Consider the following 19,014-nt stretch of genomic DNA (forward strand, 5'->3'; position numbering starts at 1 on the left):
ACCCCTCCTCCTCCTCCTCCTCCTGCTCCTCTTCCTAGATCTTCCTTCTCTACCCTATATAGTACAGTACCTCCTCCCAGTCCTTCTCTTAATCCTCCTTCCCTATTCCTCCTCCTCCTTCTCCTTCTCCTCCTAATCTTCCTTCCTCCTTTACCTCCTCCCAGTTCGTCTTCTAATCTTCCTTCCTTCTCCTCCTCTTACCTTGCAGTCCACCTCCTCGTCCTTCCTTCTCCTCCCCCGTGCCTCCACCTCCTGCATTCCTTCCACCTTGTAAACTGAAGCCAATGTAAGGCCCAGTATGTCCCCTAGTGGTGGGTATTGTTTTTAAGCACTGCCAAGATTAGTGGCGGGATAAAACTTGCTTAACTGGGCGGCAGAAGCGCGTGTTTGGTGTATTGTGGTGGTGCTGTGTTGGTGGTGGTGGTGGTGTGGTGGAGGTCAGAGAGTGGGTTAGAGATTCATTCACTTCCTGCAATTAACACTCAATGATAAAACACATTCTAGATATACCCAGTCCCCCTCTGTCAATATTTAACACCAATATTTTACTCTGACTGCATTACAACTGTCTGGCTCTATTTACTGATACTGTGACAGGCTGCTTGTTCATCTTGACCCTCTCTCTGGTCCTTGACAGGTCTATTTAGCTTGTCTCTGTCTCCTTCTGCCTGTTCCCGTCCCCTATACCTCACAATATGCACGTGATTTTAGAGCGACCTCCCGCCCTAACAAGGCTTTCGTTGCTATAAGATTTATTTTTAAATACTTCGATCATACGGTTTATTTTCCTATACTTTCAGTAAGGTTCATTTTTAAATAACTATATTTTACCCATACTTCGGTCATAAAGTTTATTTTCCCTTAACCTTCAATAATTTTCTTTCTCGAGTAACTTCGGTAATCGCATCTTCTAATCAGGAACAAGGAGGCGGCGTTTTCTCCAGTGTGTCGGCTGTCCGTCTTGTCCACGTCATTTGTTGCCAGTGACCTCTGCTTCCCTTGTGTTCTAATTTAGTGACAGCCACCTGGATATCTCTCCTTGTAATCTGCTGCTAATCTTCGTCTGTGTTAGTCTTGTGATGACTCGCCCACTGCATCTTGTTCTCCTCGGTGGTGGCGTCTTGTCTTTCATCAGTCAGGTAGGTGATAGCCTCATTTTTCGTCGTGTTTATTCTTTCTACTTTCTTACTTCCTTCTCCGTTTCTTCATTCTTGTCTCATTCTTCTTTCTTACGTGTTTTATTTCTTCTTGGTGGTGACTCTTGGGTTACAACAAAACATTACACTCATTTTTTTTTCTTCTGACTGATAAAAAAAAAAAAAAAGCGTTTCCAAGATATGTTTGAAAAGCCTCTCCCTAGGTTACCACGCAGTACATGTGAGGCTAACCCAGAGATCAATATACTCGTATATGACTTAGACAATCGGCAGAGATGGAGTTCCTTAATTTGTAGATAACACCTGACAATTTTGGGATCTTTGAGGTTTCCATAAGAGGGCATCGTCAAGGTTACGTGAGAGAGTTTTGTCATGAAAGATCAAGGAAGATGGTAGATTAAGAATGATCTTTCCTAGTGAATTATTTACAGGGGTCTTGTTGGGGTTTGCCTGCTTGTTCTCTTAGCTTTGACATGCTGTAATTTCCCTTCACTGCCCTTGATACTGATGTCAATGTATCTCTGTATCGCCTGAAGACCCTTTCATATGTTAATGGCCATACCCGTTTAAGTTTTCCATTGTACCACGATGCCTAATAGCAATACCTGAAGCAATGTAAAGTTTCCCAAAATGATTTAGCTTAAGTGAAAATTTTGATGGAAAGTGGCGATCGTAAAGACTATGAAATTTTACCATGGATGTGTCAAAATATTCATTAATTCCATAACCCTCCACTTGTTGATTCGAATTATAGCCTATCGAGTGGTGTGGTGGTGGTGGTGGTGGTGGTGGTGGTATAGGGGCATGAGGGAAGAGTAGTGAGGCAGGTTGTAGAATGTAAACTGTAGAAAGATAGAAAAGGAAGAAAGGGAGGAAGATCTGGATTATATGGAGAAAGGTGAGGCAGTGAAAGAGAAGAGAAGAGAAGAGGTGTCTGTGTTATAGAGAGAAGCGAGGTTGTGGCGGCTGAGGGAGAAGAAAGAGCGAAATTGGGCTGAGAGAGAGAGAGAGAGAGAGAGAGAGAGAGAGAGAGAGAGAGAGAGAGAGGAAAGTTTGTAGTTATTGGGTAGAGAAAATTGTTATTTTTATCGTTTCCCTTTCCCTTCTTCTTCTTCTTCTTCTTCTTCTTCTTCTTATTATTATTATTATTATTATTATTATTATTATTATTATTCCTCTTCTTCTTATTATTATTATTTATATTAGTTTAAACGAATAAATAATAATCCTGCTCTTCCTCCTCCTCCTCCTCCCACTTGTTATGCATAAGACGCCTTCCCCACGCTGATACAAATTCGTCAGCCTCTGTCTCATTACTGATAGTGTGTGTGTGTGTGTGTGTATGTGTTTGCCTCGCGCTAGTGGATGAGAACTAAAAAAAAAAAAAAGTGGTAATGTTTGCAAATTTTACCTTTTCGTCTTACAACTACTTATAAGCTATATTTTTTAGCGTTTAATTATATCAAAATGGCGCTTCGATTTAATTTACAGGTATAAAGTGGTCTTTGTTTACCTCGTGGGAGGAAAAAAAAAAAAATGAAGGATAAAGGCAGCCACATATTAGCTTATAGGACTTTTTCACTTTACTTTTATTTTTCAACCATATTTTTTATTATTTTCAGTATCCAGTAATATAAAAATAGCACCTGACTTAATTACGTAACAGGTATAATGTGGCTTCTGTTTGATTCGTGCATTGCAAAAAAAAAAAAAAAAAAAGAAAAATGAACTGCAACATATTAACTAATGGAGCTTTTTCGCTTCGTAATTACTTTTGAAGTAGACTTTTACAATTATTATTACCGTTGTTATTTAATAATTTCAAAATAACACTGACTTCACTTGTAAGTAGAATGTAGTCTCAGTTTCCCTTGATTTGCAAAGATACTGCTACATATTTACTAAAGGGACTTTTCACTTCACAATTACCTTCAGACTATATTTTTCTTACTTTTAGTATTGACTTGTACGAAAATAGCATCTAGACAATTTACATATATAACAATAGCCTTTGTTTTCCTCGTGCCTGTAAAGAAGTGATGGGACTTTTTCTCTTTACAGTTACTTTTAAACAACATTTTAGTAATTCTTAAAACTCAACAACACCAAACTAGCAGCCATATATAATTTAAAGCTATGAAAAGGCCAGTGTTTTCCTCGTGCTAGTGGCAGAGAACCATCGGCTCAGCGAGGCAGATGGCGCTCGGGTCACCAGGTAAACAAGGCATGAAAACCTCTTATTTCTTCCCCTATTTACTCGTCAATGGAAGACTTTCCCACTTCTTCGTGCTACTGAGAGTCTCTTATAATATTCGTGACTTAAAAGGCGAAGAGAAATTAAGGAAACATTTATTAATAACTGAAATAAACGAAAGGGAATTAGTGGGGATGAATTCTGGAGTCGGTGCATGTGTTTGTGTGTCAGTTTGTCTCTGTATTTGTGTCTATTTTATTGTTAGTATTGGTTTATAAGTGGATTTGGGTTGTAAAGGTGAGCTCTGTGTCGTGTGGAATGGTGGTGGAGTAGTGGAAGGCAGAGGAGAGTAAGTGGGCGTATGGAGTGGTGGGTCTGTCTGGTCTTGTTTGTACGTGAGTGTGTTTGTGTTTATTGTATTGTAAATATTGGTATTCTATGTGGATTTGGCTTGTAGGGATCCAGTTCGGCGTGTGGAGTGGTGGTGGAGTGGTGGTGTGTGGGGTTGGTCTGCGAGGGCTGGTCTGAATCTCGTGGTGGTGACGCTACTTGGTGTTGCTATTGGTGTAGATTGTCGGTGGTGGCTTTGCTTTTCAACACTCACAAGGAGAGGGAAAATATAGAAATACATGCCTTATTTGTGTGTAGCGCCTAACAGTAAGCTTGTGAAGGTCATGTAGGTAATTAATTATTCATGTAGGCATATTTCTTCTGTCACATATAAGACGTGGTGACACAAGGCCTACAAGCGGCACTCCCTGGTAGGCTGTGCAGAGAGCTGTGACTGCTTCCTCTGTGGTCAGGCCAAAGGTGACCACACTAAGTGAACATTTTGGATAGAATGATTTGTGTAGGTCGTGTTCCTCTTTCAGGCCCCAAGGAAGATTGCCGACCTAACCTATCTGCACTTTGGCCCTCCCTGACCCTCCTTCAGGATGACCTAACTTAACCTTGCCAAGTCTTTGCTGTGTTCTGAGTGTTGTAGAGCACCACAGTGAAGCAAAATAGCAAAGAGGTCCCTGTCATTCCCTGATGTCTATGTTTGAGCCCTATAGCAAACTTTGAACTTTGTCCCTGTCAGTGTTGGTCTTCACCACGTGTTCCTCCCCTCACGGCCTCACCTGTGACTTCATTGACTCCCTCACAGGTGTGCAGGATGAATAAGGTGCCAGTGAGTGTGAGGTGGTGAAGTTTGACCCAAGATGGGACCAGGAGGAGGGACACTGGGACACCATGTGTCTCAAGACCCCATCGCCCAGATGAACACCTTTCGCTCCTACGTGTCCATGCTGGCTGACTCGGGCTCCAAGGATGAGAACAAGCTCAAGGCAGCTCAGGCCCTCAGCGAGGACCTGGAGGTGAGGCGTCACTGCTTGGCTGTCTGGCTGCCTGGCTGTCCAGCTGTCTGGCTGTCTGGCTCTTTCTCACTCTGAACACATCATGTTGACTTGCCTTTCTGGTTTTTAAATGATTTTTAAAACTCATACTATTTAATCTCATATTTAACTTACATGGTTAGTAATTATGCCTTAAATCTTTCTATTTTATCTTTGCAATTCACTTAGTGCTTATTGATCTTATGTGTATTGTGTGTTGTTGTGTTCTGTCATTACCTCTTGCCTGGTGCTCTTACCTGGCTGGCTTCCCAGCAGTAGCAGCCAAAAGTCAGAGGCAACACCACAAAGCAGGAAGGTGAAGTCTTGTCCTGCTGGTGTGTCAGCTGCTAAGTAGGTAATGTATTCTTGAAGTGACAGACGAGTCAGCAGCTGGGTGGTGCACCATATTCAGCGAGAATTGCATCAGTAAAATCAGTCATAACTAAACAGTAATTCTCAAAGATAACTTGTTAAGGTTGCTTGAAAAGACTGAATATTAGTAATGGATGCCACAGACTCAGGTAATGAATTCCATACTGCACACTAAAGAATTGGTCTCTAACCTGGAGAGAGAGACTGGACGTGAGCAAGGTTGAGGTGGTGTCCCCTGGCTGAAACAAATGGAGAAATGCAAAGAATGCATCAAAGTCTAAGGATGATTCCCCTTCAAGTATTTTCCAATAAGTCATCACGTCTTTGCATAATAACCTGCCTTCCACAGAACACAAACCCAGAGTTCTGAGACGAGTATCACAATCAGATATTTATTGTCCAATGCTGCGGAACACCCACCAATATTGTTGAGGCACCTCAGAGGTGGACAGTGTCCTGAGACTCGCCCAATGTATGATGTAAATAATGGTATCATGAAAGAATAATCTTTTGACTGTACTCTTGAGAAAATTGTTGGCAACACTTTTTTTTTTTTTTAAGTAATGAAATTCAAGTGAAGTATCAATCATAACTGCCAAGTCAGATGCAGAATCCTTAATAGTGACGGGCACATTATCCAAGTAGTGTGAACCAGGAGCCCCAGCCTGCTTCCAGTCAACAGAACACCTGTGGAGCCCAAGCAGTGCACACTTGGCAGCATTCACATGCAGCCCCAACACCTTCACACCTTAGAGAGATTATTTGTATCATCTTGACACGACAATGTTCTGTTACAAGTATCAACTTGTGAAGTCGTTTCCATTTGTAAATGTAATTTTAAATTGTCAGGGGAGGTTTTTTTGTAAAGGAAGAAATACCAGTTGTTATATGGTTTGCATAAAGTAGGAACAGTAAAGGGCCTGTAACTGACCCTTGAGGAACCCCGCTGAGAATGAGTCTGGTTGTACTTTGTTTACTGTTAACAATAACACACATTTACCTGGTATGAAGAAAATTCATAATCCAGCCTAATACTTTACCCCTCATGCCAAGGCTAAACAGCTTATCAATTACAATTTCACACGACACTGTATCAAAATGCTTTGGAAAAATAAAAAAGAAAAAAAGTCCACATTAAAGGTTGCATCATTCCAGTAAGTAGTATCATTGTGAGTCACTAATAACTGGTTCTCTGTAGATCTGCCAAGGCAAAAAACCAGATAAGTTGGTGTTGAAAAAAAAAGCATCAATAAATTCGTAAATAGCAGGACATTACAGTATGGCAGGCAGGCAGGACAAACAGTATTGGATATTGGAGGAGTGACTGTATGTGTTTGATTTCACCCTAAATTTTTTACCAACATGTCACTCACCACAACTCATCTTCCCCACAGGCAATTGTTGCTTCCCCACAGTACCCGTCGTTTCTCGAACATGCCATGAAGATATTTATTAAGATCCTCAGTGAAGGGGATCCACTCTTCATATCTGAGTACAACATACAGGTAAGCTTAACTGTTGGGTGGCAAGGACAAGTGACAGTATGTTTAATCAGTTTTCATAAAATTAATTACTTCTGGCAGTCGGTAGTGGGATAATGATGCATGGCTCAGTATTTAAAGGTACAGTAACCGTTCTAATACCTGTCTTATTTAGCGCAAGGCATGTGCGAATGTTGTGTCTATCCAGGTATTGTGCGTGTCGGATTAATTAATTGCTGGTCGTGAGTGTGGATATTGAAAGGATGGCTGATTAAATCCTCAATTTTGATCTTGTGCCGGCTGCTTATTGTCATCACTGGTGTTTGGTGTGTCGTTCCTCAGTCACTAACTACTCTGAGACATTGCCTCTCGCTCTACAAACACCTCAGAATAATATACTTGCGAGCTTTAAGGTAAGATTAGACGGGTTTATGGATGGGGATGAAGGGTGGAAATAGGTAGATATATTTCATACAGGGACTGCCATGTGTAAGCCTGGTCACTTCTTGCAGCTTCCATTATTTCTCATGTTCTTAAAATGCCGGATGTGCTTCTTTTCATCACTTTCTGGCTTGCAGGTGCTTATAAAGATTTCATGCACTGCTCTTGGTGCTGTGAATTGTTGCATGTCACAGTGAAAGGGCAAATGTTTTATTGGTAATCTAAAGAGACACTTGCTTATTAGTGCTATTGTTATTATTATTAGTGTTCTATTGGTGGCGTTAAGAGAAAGAAACTCAATTATTATTGTTTTTGCTGGTATTAGTGTTCCATTGGTGGCATAAAGAGGAAGACTTTTCTCTCCTTCTTCCTTTCTTTTCTCTTTTTATTTTTTTTTTGCCTTTTATTTTTCCTTTTCATTTCTCTTTTTTCCCTTCTATCATCACTTTATTAGTGCTTTGTTGGTGACCTGAAGAGAGAAACACTTACTTGTTATTATTATCATTACTATTATTATCAGAGAGACACTTATTACTATTACTGCTGCTATTATTATTATTCTTCCATTGGTAACCTGAAGACAATAATCCATCCACACTTCCCCAGCAACTCCGCAAGCTGATCCTGGAAATGATCCACCGACTGCCAAGCAATGAGCAGCTCAAGGTGTACCTGCGCCAGATCCTGTCCCTCATGTTCCGCCTTCTGGAGACTGACAACGAGGAGAATGTCATGGTGTGTCTCCGCATCATCATTGAGCTCCACAAGACCTTCCGCCCGCAGTTCAGTCCAGAGGTAAGGGTTTTTTTTATTTATTTATTTATTTATTTATTTATTTATTTATTTATTTTATTTATTTTTTATTTTTATTTATTTTATTTTTTTTTTGTTTTGTTTTTTGTTTTTCCATCTTTTCTTTTTCTTTTTTAATTTATTCTTTCTTTTTTTTGCCATTTCATATTTCTTTTCAGCTTTTCTTTTTTTCATAGTTTTTTTTTTTCTTTTTCTTGCCTTTTCTTTTGTCATATCTGTTTCCACCTTTTTTCCTTTTATTTTTTCACCTTTTCTTTTTCTTTTTTCTTTTTTTTTTCCTTTTTTCTTTGGCCTTTTTTTCTCATCACTTTTGGCTTTGTTTCTTTCATTTATATTTCCTTGTGACATTACCAACCTGCCATATATAGTTTTTTTTTTTTACTTCATTTCTTCATATTTCTTTTTGCTTCCTTACTCTGTCTAATTATTTCTTCTTTGTTTCCCCTTTTACCTTTGAGTTTTTTTTACTCTAGCTTTTTCTTTTTCTTTTTTTTTTTGTTTTCCTCCTTTTCTTTCTCTTCCATGGTTAATATAGAATGTGGTTTCATATTCATCAGTGTGCCTGCTGTGTGTCATTTTATTCCCCTTCATCTTATTGTGTGTGTGTGTGTTTGTTTTTTTTTTTTTTTTTTTTTTTTTTTTCTTCTTCTTCATTATGCAGCAATGGTCAGTAATGGAGAGTAACAGCACTATACCTTTACACTTAACCTTCCTATCCTTTACTGTGCTCTTTCTTAATGCAGTGCTTGGAAGTAACGAATAACAGCACTGTACCTTCAAATCACGCCTTCGTATCCCTTATTGTGCCTCTTCATTATGCAACAATGTTCGGGAATGATGAATAATAGTGCCTTGTATTCGCATCACACCTTCATATCCTTTGTTGTGCTTCATTGCATGGTGTTGATTAGTGATGACAAGCACCTCTTCAGTACCTTCCCATCACACAGTCTGATACGGACATGAAAGATGCAACCAGCATCTTTCTTTCTCTCGTGCCTCTCAGCTCTCACAGCTATTTAACATGTTTCCTTAATCGCTAGCCTCTTGAGACACTTCTTGCTATACGGTCATGTCTAATCATTACGCTGGGTAGAAATTGCAAACCCTACCCCTGTAATCTATTTCTTGTGGGTGCTCGTGAATATTTTGTACGTCGTTTTTAGTGTTGGAAATTGTTGCACATTGCAAGGAAAGGATTAAAGTATCCAAGACGCCCATGGTGAATGGACAATCTTTTGCTGTACTGTGGTGCTCCTGCTGTCTGATGATCATTAGTGTCATTCCATCTATACACACCCCATTCCCATCCCCCCACAGATCCAGCAGTTCCTCCAATTTGTGAAGAACATGTACCGGGACCTCCCCAATCACATGAGCAAGATCTTCGAGCGGCCAGCAGCGATCCGGGTGAGCGACTTGTCAGAGGTGAACGTGGATGCGCTGCTCAAGGAGACATTCACCATCACTCCCATCCACACAGAGAAGAAGCTCCCCGATGGCACCTCTATCACAGTAAGTGGGGGGAGAAGCCGCTGTGTGCTGGGTCCTGTCCTCATTGTTGTTGTGTCACGCTGGTGCTTCACAGATGAATATATTCCTCATGACCATTATACTTCTGATTCAACTGTATAGAATGGAAAGGATTTAGGTATAAGTTTAGGTATAAGTTTGTTTTACTTTTACATGAGGGGCCGCTGTGGTACAGGGGGACCGTACATGCTGGGGGGCCGAGGGTTTCTCAGGTGCGTGGGTTCATATCCTGGCCATGGTTTCAGGGTAGGAAGGGCAACCACTTAAACGGTTCCCAAATGCTAAAACTAAAGTGTTTCATTAGGTGCTCTCCTAGCCTGGTTAATTAAGGGGAACCAGACATAGAAACTGTTAGGAAAAAAAACTTTTATAGTTTTACATAAGATTATAAGTGTGGATTTAAATAAGAAAGATTAAAGTATGCATTTTCATGTACATTATCAAATCAGTATCTTGCAGAATAATAGGGGACCAGATCATCCCACCTGAGAAATTATGTGCTGGTGGCTGGTGTGTAAGGGAATCCTTGTGAGTGTGCATGCATGTTTGGAGGTACCTTATATGGCCCACCTCTCTGTGTGGGGATGTCAGACTGGTGTGGATATTAACAGAAATGTATACACTGAGAAAGTTAAAAGGAGACCAATGAAGTCAACAACAAATTAAATATCTTGGTAGACTAATGTAATGAGACAGGAAGATCAATACAAGCAGTCAGAAGAGGAAGAATCATTGCAGACTAACGTAATCAGATAGAAGAAGACCAATGCAGTCAATCAAAAACCAAACATTTCTGCAGGGTAACATAAACAGGCAGAAGTTTTGCTCAGACATCACATCCACACTACTTTCCTTCCCCAGTACAACCTGATCCCCCGGGCAGTGCTGTCCCTGAAGGTGCTGACAGAGCTGCCCATCATTGTGGTGCTCATGTTCCAACTGTACAAGCAGCAGGTGTACCAGGATGTGGCTGACTTCATCCCCCTCATCATGAACACCATCATCCTGCAGCCTTACCCCCAACACCGGTAAGTCCACCAGAATGCATGTTACTGACGTGTCTCGGCTGTCACCCTGCATTATCACTCCCACTACTTTGTTTTTAGAATGCCATACAGACAAGCGGTTCCTAGTTTCTTTGTTCTGTTCCTTTTGGTTGCCTCTTATGCCTTGCAGGGACTTCTGTGTTAGTATTCTTAGCCTTTGTATTGATATTATCAAACAGAATATGTTATGATACAGCATACTCGTACATATATAGGTGTCACCGTAACCTAACTAGGGTAATATACATGTACGAGTATGTATGGCAACAACTCATTTCTCATACTGAACTATGAGAACGATGCTGAACTCAGCTTCGTTCTCACGGTGTAGTTACGGGAGGTGGAAAAAGAGATGAAAATTCATGGGGAAACCTGGCTGACCTCAGCCTGGCTCCCATGCTATACATGAGCAAAGAGGGAAAAAGAAAGGAAATATATATAATATATAAATAATATAGATTATAATATGATAATTCATACTCTACCTAACATGGTGTAATGTTTCAGGGATCACGAGTCTTTCAACAAGGAGGTGTTTGTGGACCTGATCGCTGCTCAGATCAAGACGCTCTCCTTCCTGGCATACATCCTCAAGATCTACCAGGATGTGGTGGCCCAGCACTCCGCCAAGCTGGTCTCTGGGATGCTCACCCTGCTGGCTCTGTGCCCCAATGAGGTGGCCCATCTCAGGAAGGAGCTGCTCATTGCCACCAAGCACATCCTGGCTCTGGAACTCAGGAATAGTAAGTGGAGAGCTTCTCATCTTGTCCACTTGTGCTGTTTGAGGTTCATATTTATGGCCTTTATACAAATGCATTTGGTCTCAGTAAGGCAGTGGTGATTGGTGCTAGCTTTGTTATATTGATAAGGCTAACAGTATTCTCTTTGTGCAGGGTTTGTGCCACACATCGACAAGCTGTTTGATGAGAGCCTGCTGTTTGGCCGGGGGTGGACAGCCCACGAGACCCTGCGTCCCCTGGCCTACTCTACCCTAGCTGACCTGGTGCATCATGTCCGCCAGCAGCTGGACATGGGGGCGCTGACCCGGGCCGTGCACTTGTTTTCAAAGAACATTCACGATGAGACGCTCCCCACCAGCATCCAGACCATGTCCTGCAAGTTGCTGCTCAACCTGGTGGACTGCATCCGCACCCGCAGTGACACCAACCACGAGCCGGGCGCCGGCCGGGACTTGCTCATCCGCATGCTGCACGTGTTCGTCAACAAGTTCAAGACTATCGCTCAGCTGCAGTTGCCCTACCTGAAGAACAAACAGCAGCAGCAGCAGCAGCAGCAGCAGCAGCCACAGCAACAGCAGCAGCAGGGCAGCAGTGCATGCTCCACCTCCACAGCCTTGCAGCCCCACAGCAGCTCCTCCAGCGGGTCGAGTAGCTCATGTTCCACTGTGCAGGAAGACAGGAAGGAGGACGTGAAAATTGCTATTGCTGAAAATGAAAGCAAAGACAAAGAGACCCAGAGGATTGGTTTTCCTCCCAATGTGACAGTGAATTACAGTGTGTCTGATTGCAGGGCGCTAGTGAAGACTTTGGTGTGTGGAGTGAAGACCATCACGTGGGGGTGTGCCTCCTGCAAGTCGGCTGTTGATTCTGCCCTCACTCCCAGCAAGTCCTTCCATCCCAAAGAAACCCTGGTGTTCATCAGGCTGGTGAAGTGGGCCATGCAAGCCCTGGACATCTACACACTCAATGCTCCCGGCAACCAGCAGCAGGCCAGCCAGAAGGGACAGGTTCCCCAGACGGTGCGGTCCAAGGAGGAGAAGGAAGTGCTGGAACATTTTGCCGGTGTGTTCATCATGATGAACCCGTGCACCTTCCGGGAGATCTTCTCCACCACCATCGATTATGTGGTGGAGAGGATCTACCACAACATGGCCCTGCAGATCGTGGCCAACTCATTCCTGGCAAACTCCACCACGTCGCCAATCTTTGCCACCATACTAGTGGAGTACTTGCTGGGCCACATGGAAGAGATGGGCACGTCCATGGACAGATCAAACTTGTACCTGAAGTTATTTAAGTTGGTGTTTGGCTCGGTGTCCCTCTTTGCAGCAGAGAATGAACAGATGCTGAAGCCTCATCTGCACCAGATTGTAAATAGATCCATGGAGCTGGCCATGAGTGCAAAGGACCCATACAACTACTTCCTGTTGCTGCGCGCTCTCTTCCGCTCCATCGGTGGAGGCAGCCATGACCTCCTGTACCAAGAGTTCCTGCCACTCTTGCCCACTCTCCTGCAGGGCCTCAACAGCCTGCAGAGCGGCCTCCACAAGCAGCACATGAAGGACCTGTTTGTGGAGTTGTGTCTGACTGTGCCTGTCAGACTGTCCTCCTTGCTGCCCTATTTGCCCATGCTGATGGATCCTCTGGTGTCTGCCCTCAATGGCTCCCAGACTCTAATATCACAAGGCCTGAGAACACTAGAGCTGTGTGTGGATAACCTGCAGCCTGATTTCCTGTATGAGCACATCCAGCCAGTCAGAGCTGAGTTGATGCAAGCACTGTGGAAGACTCTGAGAAACCCCAATGACACCATTGCTCAAGTTGCCTTCAGAGTCCTTGGCAAGTTTGGGGGCGGGAACAGGAAGATGATGATTGAGCCTCAGAAGCTGGAGTACAACGAACAGGAGACCCCAAGCACCTGTGTCACAATTCAGTTCTCTGATCACAAGGCTCCGATCACGCTGCCGGTGGAGAAGATAATTGAGACGGCCTTCACAGCCCTCAAGACTTCCACCACAGAGCCGTGGTACCGGCGGCAGTGCTGGGAGGTGATCCGCTGCTTCCTCATCGGCTCCATGCAGTTTGATGAGGAGAAGCACCTGGTCAACAAACTCTTCACACACCCAACATTCAGGGAGGGGGAGATCTCAACTGTCCATGGCCCATACTACAAGTGTCAGGACGACCAGGCCAGGCAGGTGCACCAGATGGCGGTGACGGCCATGTTTGTGGCGGCGGCAATAAAGGACCTGCGCCAGAGTGTGCTGCCCACCATGGTCTCACTGGTGAGGCACTACACCATGGTGGCCATTGCACAGCAGGCCGGGCCCTTCAACATGATGGGGCGGTGGAACAAGGTGCAGGGCATGGACCCCTTGGTGCTGATTGATGCTCTTGCTGTCATAATGGGCCACGAAGAGAAAGAACTCTGCAAGCCGGGACACCTGGCCCTTGTCCTCATCATGGAAGCTGCCACCAACATCCTGGGCACCAAGGAGAGGGCCTGCCAGCTGCCCCTCATGGAGTACCTAGTGGAGAAGATGTGTGGCCTGTGCTATGAGCGTGCCTGGTATGCCAAGCTGGGTGGCTGCATTGCCATCAAGTTTCTGTTTGAGAGGATGGCTCTCAAGTGGGTCTTGGAGCACCAGTTTCCTTTCCTCCGGGCACTGCTCTTTGTCATGATGGACCTGACAGGGGAGGTGTCCAGTGGCGCTGTGGACATGGCTAAGAATAACCTGGAGAGGATGCTGAGAGTGTGTGCCTCTCCCCTGGAGGGTGAAAACAACACAGAAGAGATGAAACAGATTCAGAACAAGTCCCTCCACGATGTGACTCACGAGCTGGTTCGGCAGGTGACCTCTCCCAACACCACTGTGAGGGAACAGGCCATGCAGAGCCTGCACGTCCTGGCCAAGTTGAGTGGGAAGGGGGTGACGGAGGTGATGCAGCCACACAAGGACGTCTTGGCAGACATGATCCCTCCCAAGAAGCATCCTCTCCGCCAGCAGCCGGCCAACGTTCAGATTGGCCTGATGGACGGCAACACTTTCTGCACCACCCTGGAACCCAGACTGTTCACTCTTGATCTCAATATGAATGAACACAAATATTTCTACAATGAACTGCTTATGTTGGTGGAGACTGAGGATTCATGTTTGGCAAGACTTTCATGTTACAAGAACATAGCAAATTTAGTTCCATTGAGGAAGTCTGCCCTGAAAGCCCTCGCAGCCTGCCACTACATCCCTCAGATTCGTGAGAAAATATTCCCTACGCTGTACAAGGCCCTCAATAACTCATCCCACCCCGAGCTGCAGGAGACTGCCTTTGAGTGTCTGAAGAAGTTCCAGAGTGGGTGCCAGATAGACATGGAGATGGTGCACACTGCCATGAGGCCACTGCTGGGCTTGTTGTGCCACTACCGCAGCGTCACCCTGCCTGTGATACACCATCTCTCGTACCTGACTCAGCTGTTCCCATACACCTTCAACGAGAAGCTGTGTGAGCAGCTGACCCAACATGTGAAAAACTTGATAGAGGTTGCCAGTCTGACTAGAAAACAAAATGCTTCAGTGAATAAACAAGACAACAGTGATCTGAAACTCTGTGCAAACATCATTGGTATATTCCACCAGATCCCAGCTGCCTCCTCAAGATTTGTGGAAGTTCTATGCAAACTTGTGCTGCAGACAGAGAGGGCACTCATGATAGAGGCTGGCAGCCCCTTCCGAGAGCCTCTGATGAAGTTCTTAATGAGGTATCCTGCAGAGACTGCTGATCTGTTCCTGTCCGACCCACACGCCCGGGACCAGCAGTGGGCGCGCTACCTGGAGTACCTGGTGCGGCACAAGGACAACACAGAGTTCAGGCAACACCTGCAGATGTGTGGTGACAAACTGCAGACTGTGCTGCGGGCCACCCCCACCCCACCCACCCTCATCTCAGGACAGTCCCAGCAGCCTGCCACTGCCATGACGCCGGCAGACCGGGCACAGCTGCAGTACCTGGCCATCCGCATCACCCTGCTGCTGGCCCGGATGGACGACCAGTGGCTGGCCTCACAGTCTGCCCTGGTCCTGGCCATCCGCAACATTTGGGTGTCCGACGAATTCCAGGAACGCCACCACTCCGCTGAGAACACGGACTTCATGCACTGGAAGGAACCGAGAATGGTGGTGTCCATCCTGCTGATGTATTTCAAGCATCACACAGAGGACATCAAGCTCCTCTTTGAGCTGCTCAGAGCCTTCATAGGACGCTTCATTCCAGACTTCCAGTTCCTGAGAGATTTCCTTGAACAGGAGGTTGCCCAGAAGTACTCTGTTAAGTGGAAGAGGTTAGCATTCTTCCAATTTGTGGAGGTGTTTGAGGACATTTCCATCTCCCAGGAGCTGAAGGCACGTATCCTGCAGTACATCATCATCCCCTGCCTCACGGTGAGCATGGAGTGCGGCGACGGCGAAAAGCTCATTGGGTTCCCGCCGGCTCCCGACCAAGACCACCCAGAGAACGTGGTGTCCGTTTTCATCACCAAGTTCATCAATCCAGATGATCCATTTGTGTACAGCGATGCAGTGAGGATTCTGCTGCTGCAGCTGTCCTGCCTCTTGGTGGAGCAGGCCTCAGCTCACATCCACGATGCGGGCAACAAGAGGCAAGGCCAGAAACTCCGCCGGCTCATGACCTTTGCTTGGCCCTGTCTCCTGTCCAAGAATTGTGTGGACCCGGCAACCAAATACCATGGTCACCTTCTGCTGTCACACATCATTGCCAAGTTTGCGATACACAAGCGCATTGTGCTGCAGGTGTTCCACAGCTTGCTGAAGGCACACGCCATGGAGGCGAGGTCTGTGGTGCGGCAGGCACTGGAAATACTCACGCCAGCAATGCCAGTACGGATGGAGGATGGTAAGTATTTGTGTAGGGATGTTTATCCTATAAAGTTGATTGTCATTTAATCAGTAAAAAGTAATGCACAATGGCAGTGCATCTGTGTCAATTTCACACCAAGGAATTCATGTTTGAACATGTTATCAGCAGCCACTTGTTGCAGGGAACACCATGCTGACCCACTGGACCCGCAAGATCCTGGTGGAGGAGGGGCACTCGGTGGGGCAGCTGGTGCACATCCTGCAGCTGGTGGTGCGGCACGCCAACGTGTACTACCCTGTGCGACACCACCTCACCCACCACATCACCCAGGCCATGCACCGCCTCGGCTTCACCCCCACCGCCAACCTGGACCAGAGGAGGCTGGCCGTGGACCTGGCTGAGGTGAGGCACTGAGAGCATGGAGGCAATGAGGACTGTATCTGCTGTCAGGAAATAATGAGTCAGTTTTGTGTTTTTAATAACACTGCACGAGTGGGATGTTATTGGTGTGGATTGTACTGTATAGAAAATAATTAAATTGTATGCAGACAGTTTGGAATGACCAAAAAAAAAGAGGGAATGAGTTAAGTGGTGATTGGAGGTGGAGCACAACAAAAAGTGGTGATTGGAGGTGGAGCCCAACACCTTCAGATGGCTGTGGTGTTCGTAGCAAGTGGCTGTGAGAGAGAATGTAAAGATAGCAAGAATGAAATGCATGATGGGAATGTGAGAGGACAACCCTCTGTAGATTGGGAGGATGGGATGTTGGAGTATGTGAGAGAGGATGGGAAAGTGAGTAGATGAAGTGCATGGGCAGGCACAGTAATCTTTGACTTCCTTGTAGAAATGGTGTGTAAGACAAACTCACATGAAAGGTTTATTCTAAACGTATAGTCACAATTTACTTATTTGTTTCAATGGCAGTATATTTAAACCATAGGTAATTGTGTTTGATCATAAACCATACATTATTAGGTGAGTAATCAGATGGAGTGGATGACATTGGTGAATGTTACTGAGGGTGGAATGTCCACAGGTGTGCATCAAGTGGGAGGAGCAGAGGGTGAAGGAAGATGCTGATGGTGACAGTGGCTCAGACAACCTCAGCCAGCAGCAGACACCGCAGCAGCCAGGCGGCATCAAACGGTCGGCTTCCACTGACGGCCCTGAGGCCAAGCGAGCCCGGGTGTCCATCAGCAGCAGCTCCAGGGGCAGCATTGACATCAGCAAGCCCATGGAGAAGAGCCACGCCGACGCCGTGGTGTACTTCTTGCTGCGCTTAGCCTGCCAGGTGAACGAGAGCACCACCACCCCAGGCACTGTGGCCCCTGGGGAGGCCCTTTCCCGTCGCTGCGTCTCCCTCCTCAAGCGAGCCCTCAAGCCAGACATGTGGCCACATGCTGACCCCAAGCTGGCCTGGCTGGATAAGCTCTTCCTCAACCTGGAGTCGTCTCAGCCAAACCTGGCCAATGTGTGCGTGGGGCTGGAGGTGCTGACGTACCTCATTGGCACGCTGCGGCGGGAGCAGATCCTGAGTGCCATGCGCGGCCTGACCCGAGGACTGGTGGCCTGCATGACCTGCAGCAACTCCCGGGTGGTGCGCCTCACCCACTCCCTCCTGGCACGCCTCATGTCCACTTTCCCCACTGAGCCCACCAGTGCCAACGTTGCCTCGCGCTTTGAGGAGCTGGAGGATCTCTACTCCAAGATTGGCAAGATCGTCCTGGACGGCTTGACCTCTTACGAGAAGAATGCCAGTGCCTCCCCAACGTCCCTGTTTGGCACTCTGATGATCCTGAAGGCAGCGTGTCAGAACAATACCTGTTACATTGACAGGCTCATCATGCCCTTCATGAAGGTCTTGCAGCGCTTGGCTTACAATCACCATGGTCACATGGCCACAGAAAACTGCTCAGGTATTTATGACTGCCCTCTTGTGAGTAAGGTGGTGATGGTGATGGTGTGGCATAGTTGTACCTTTCATCTACTGAGACTTAAAGGATTTTCTCTATATGATGTTCTTCTTTGCAGTGGGAAGTGAGCTATTGATTGTGTCCCTGGATCTTGTGAAGAACCGTGTGGGTGTCATGGGGGTGGAGATGAGGAAGACCTTCATTGGAAACATCCTGGTCGGCCTGATTGAAAAAACCCCGGATGTTAAGGTCATGAAAGCCATAACAAAGGTGAGTGCCTTGTATTCCTGTGCACTTGTAATACATTTGTGCAGACACTAGACAAAACTTGTGGTTGAACAGAGACCAAACAGGCACAACACTTCAGGGTGGAAGGACAGTGCTGTGGATGTTGTTTTCTATTTGAAAAGTTGCATAAAATAAAGAAATAAAGCAGCCCAGAAGAAAATATATGATAGCTGCCGAATTCAAAGTGAAGAGAGGGGCGCACACACCACATATAGAAGCGCAACAAAAGCATGACAGGGAAGAAGTACCCATGTTACACTTCTGCCTGGGATATTCTTTGCAGGAGATTCAATAGAGAGTATTACATTATCAAAGGTGATATAGATAAATATAATGTATACTTTTTCCATATTTACTCTGTTTTATACCAGACACTATATATATATATATATCTTTGTGGTGTACAGATGGTGGAGGAGTGGGTGAAGAACAAGACACCAATAGCCATCAATCAAGGCCCCAGCCTGAGGGAGAAGTCCATCCTGTTGGTGAAGCTCATGCAGTATGTGGAGAAGCGGTTCTCTGATGACATGGAGCTGATGGCACAGTTCCTGGAGCTGGTGAACCATGTGTATCGGGATGAGACCCTCAGGAATACAGAGCTGACGGCCAAGCTGGAGCCCGCCTTTCTGGCCGGCCTCCGCTGTACCCAGCCACACATCAGAGCCAGGTTCTTCCAGGTTGGTGCCTTTGCATCACTGCAAGGTGGAAGACTGACGAGTTAGGCTTGACTGATTGATCTTCCCTTTTCCTGTTTGTTTTATTTTCTTCTTGGGGATTAAACATGT

The 19,014-nt window shown here is 45.6% G+C and overlaps 1 protein-coding gene across 9 annotated transcripts in view; it reads left to right on the forward strand.

Moving 5' to 3' along the window:
- Positions 1-997: 997 nt before the first annotated feature.
- LOC135112345 (transformation/transcription domain-associated protein-like) overlaps positions 998-19,014 on the forward strand; it is a 36,601-nt gene continuing 18,584 nt past the window's right edge. For 5 of the 9 annotated variants that reach the window (XM_064026703.1, XM_064026707.1, XM_064026706.1 and 2 more), the window contains exons 1-13: positions 3,318-3,372; positions 4,499-4,709; positions 6,494-6,604; positions 7,628-7,816; positions 9,155-9,349; positions 9,526-9,579; positions 10,229-10,395; positions 10,921-11,156; positions 11,307-16,061; positions 16,207-16,427; positions 17,062-17,941; positions 18,057-18,208; positions 18,634-18,906. In XM_064026703.1, the coding sequence (XP_063882773.1) occupies positions 4,554-4,709; positions 6,494-6,604; positions 7,628-7,816; positions 9,155-9,349; positions 9,526-9,579; positions 10,229-10,395; positions 10,921-11,156; positions 11,307-16,061; positions 16,207-16,427; positions 17,062-17,941; positions 18,057-18,208; positions 18,634-18,906 (7,389 nt within the window). In that variant the 5' untranslated portion in view covers positions 3,318-3,372; positions 4,499-4,553. Of the gene's footprint in view, positions 1,140-3,317; positions 3,382-4,498; positions 4,710-6,493; positions 6,605-7,627; positions 7,817-9,154; positions 9,350-9,525; positions 9,580-10,228; positions 10,396-10,920; positions 11,157-11,306; positions 16,062-16,206; positions 16,428-17,061; positions 17,942-18,056; positions 18,209-18,633; positions 18,907-19,014 lie in introns of those variants that run through there. The other 4 variants (XM_064026710.1, XM_064026711.1, XM_064026705.1 and 1 more) reach the window with 3 other exon arrangements.

This window comes from Scylla paramamosain, chromosome 23 (genome assembly GCF_035594125.1).
Source record: "Scylla paramamosain isolate STU-SP2022 chromosome 23, ASM3559412v1, whole genome shotgun sequence".
In the NCBI taxonomy this organism is placed as follows: Eukaryota; Metazoa; Arthropoda; class Malacostraca; order Decapoda; family Portunidae; genus Scylla; species Scylla paramamosain.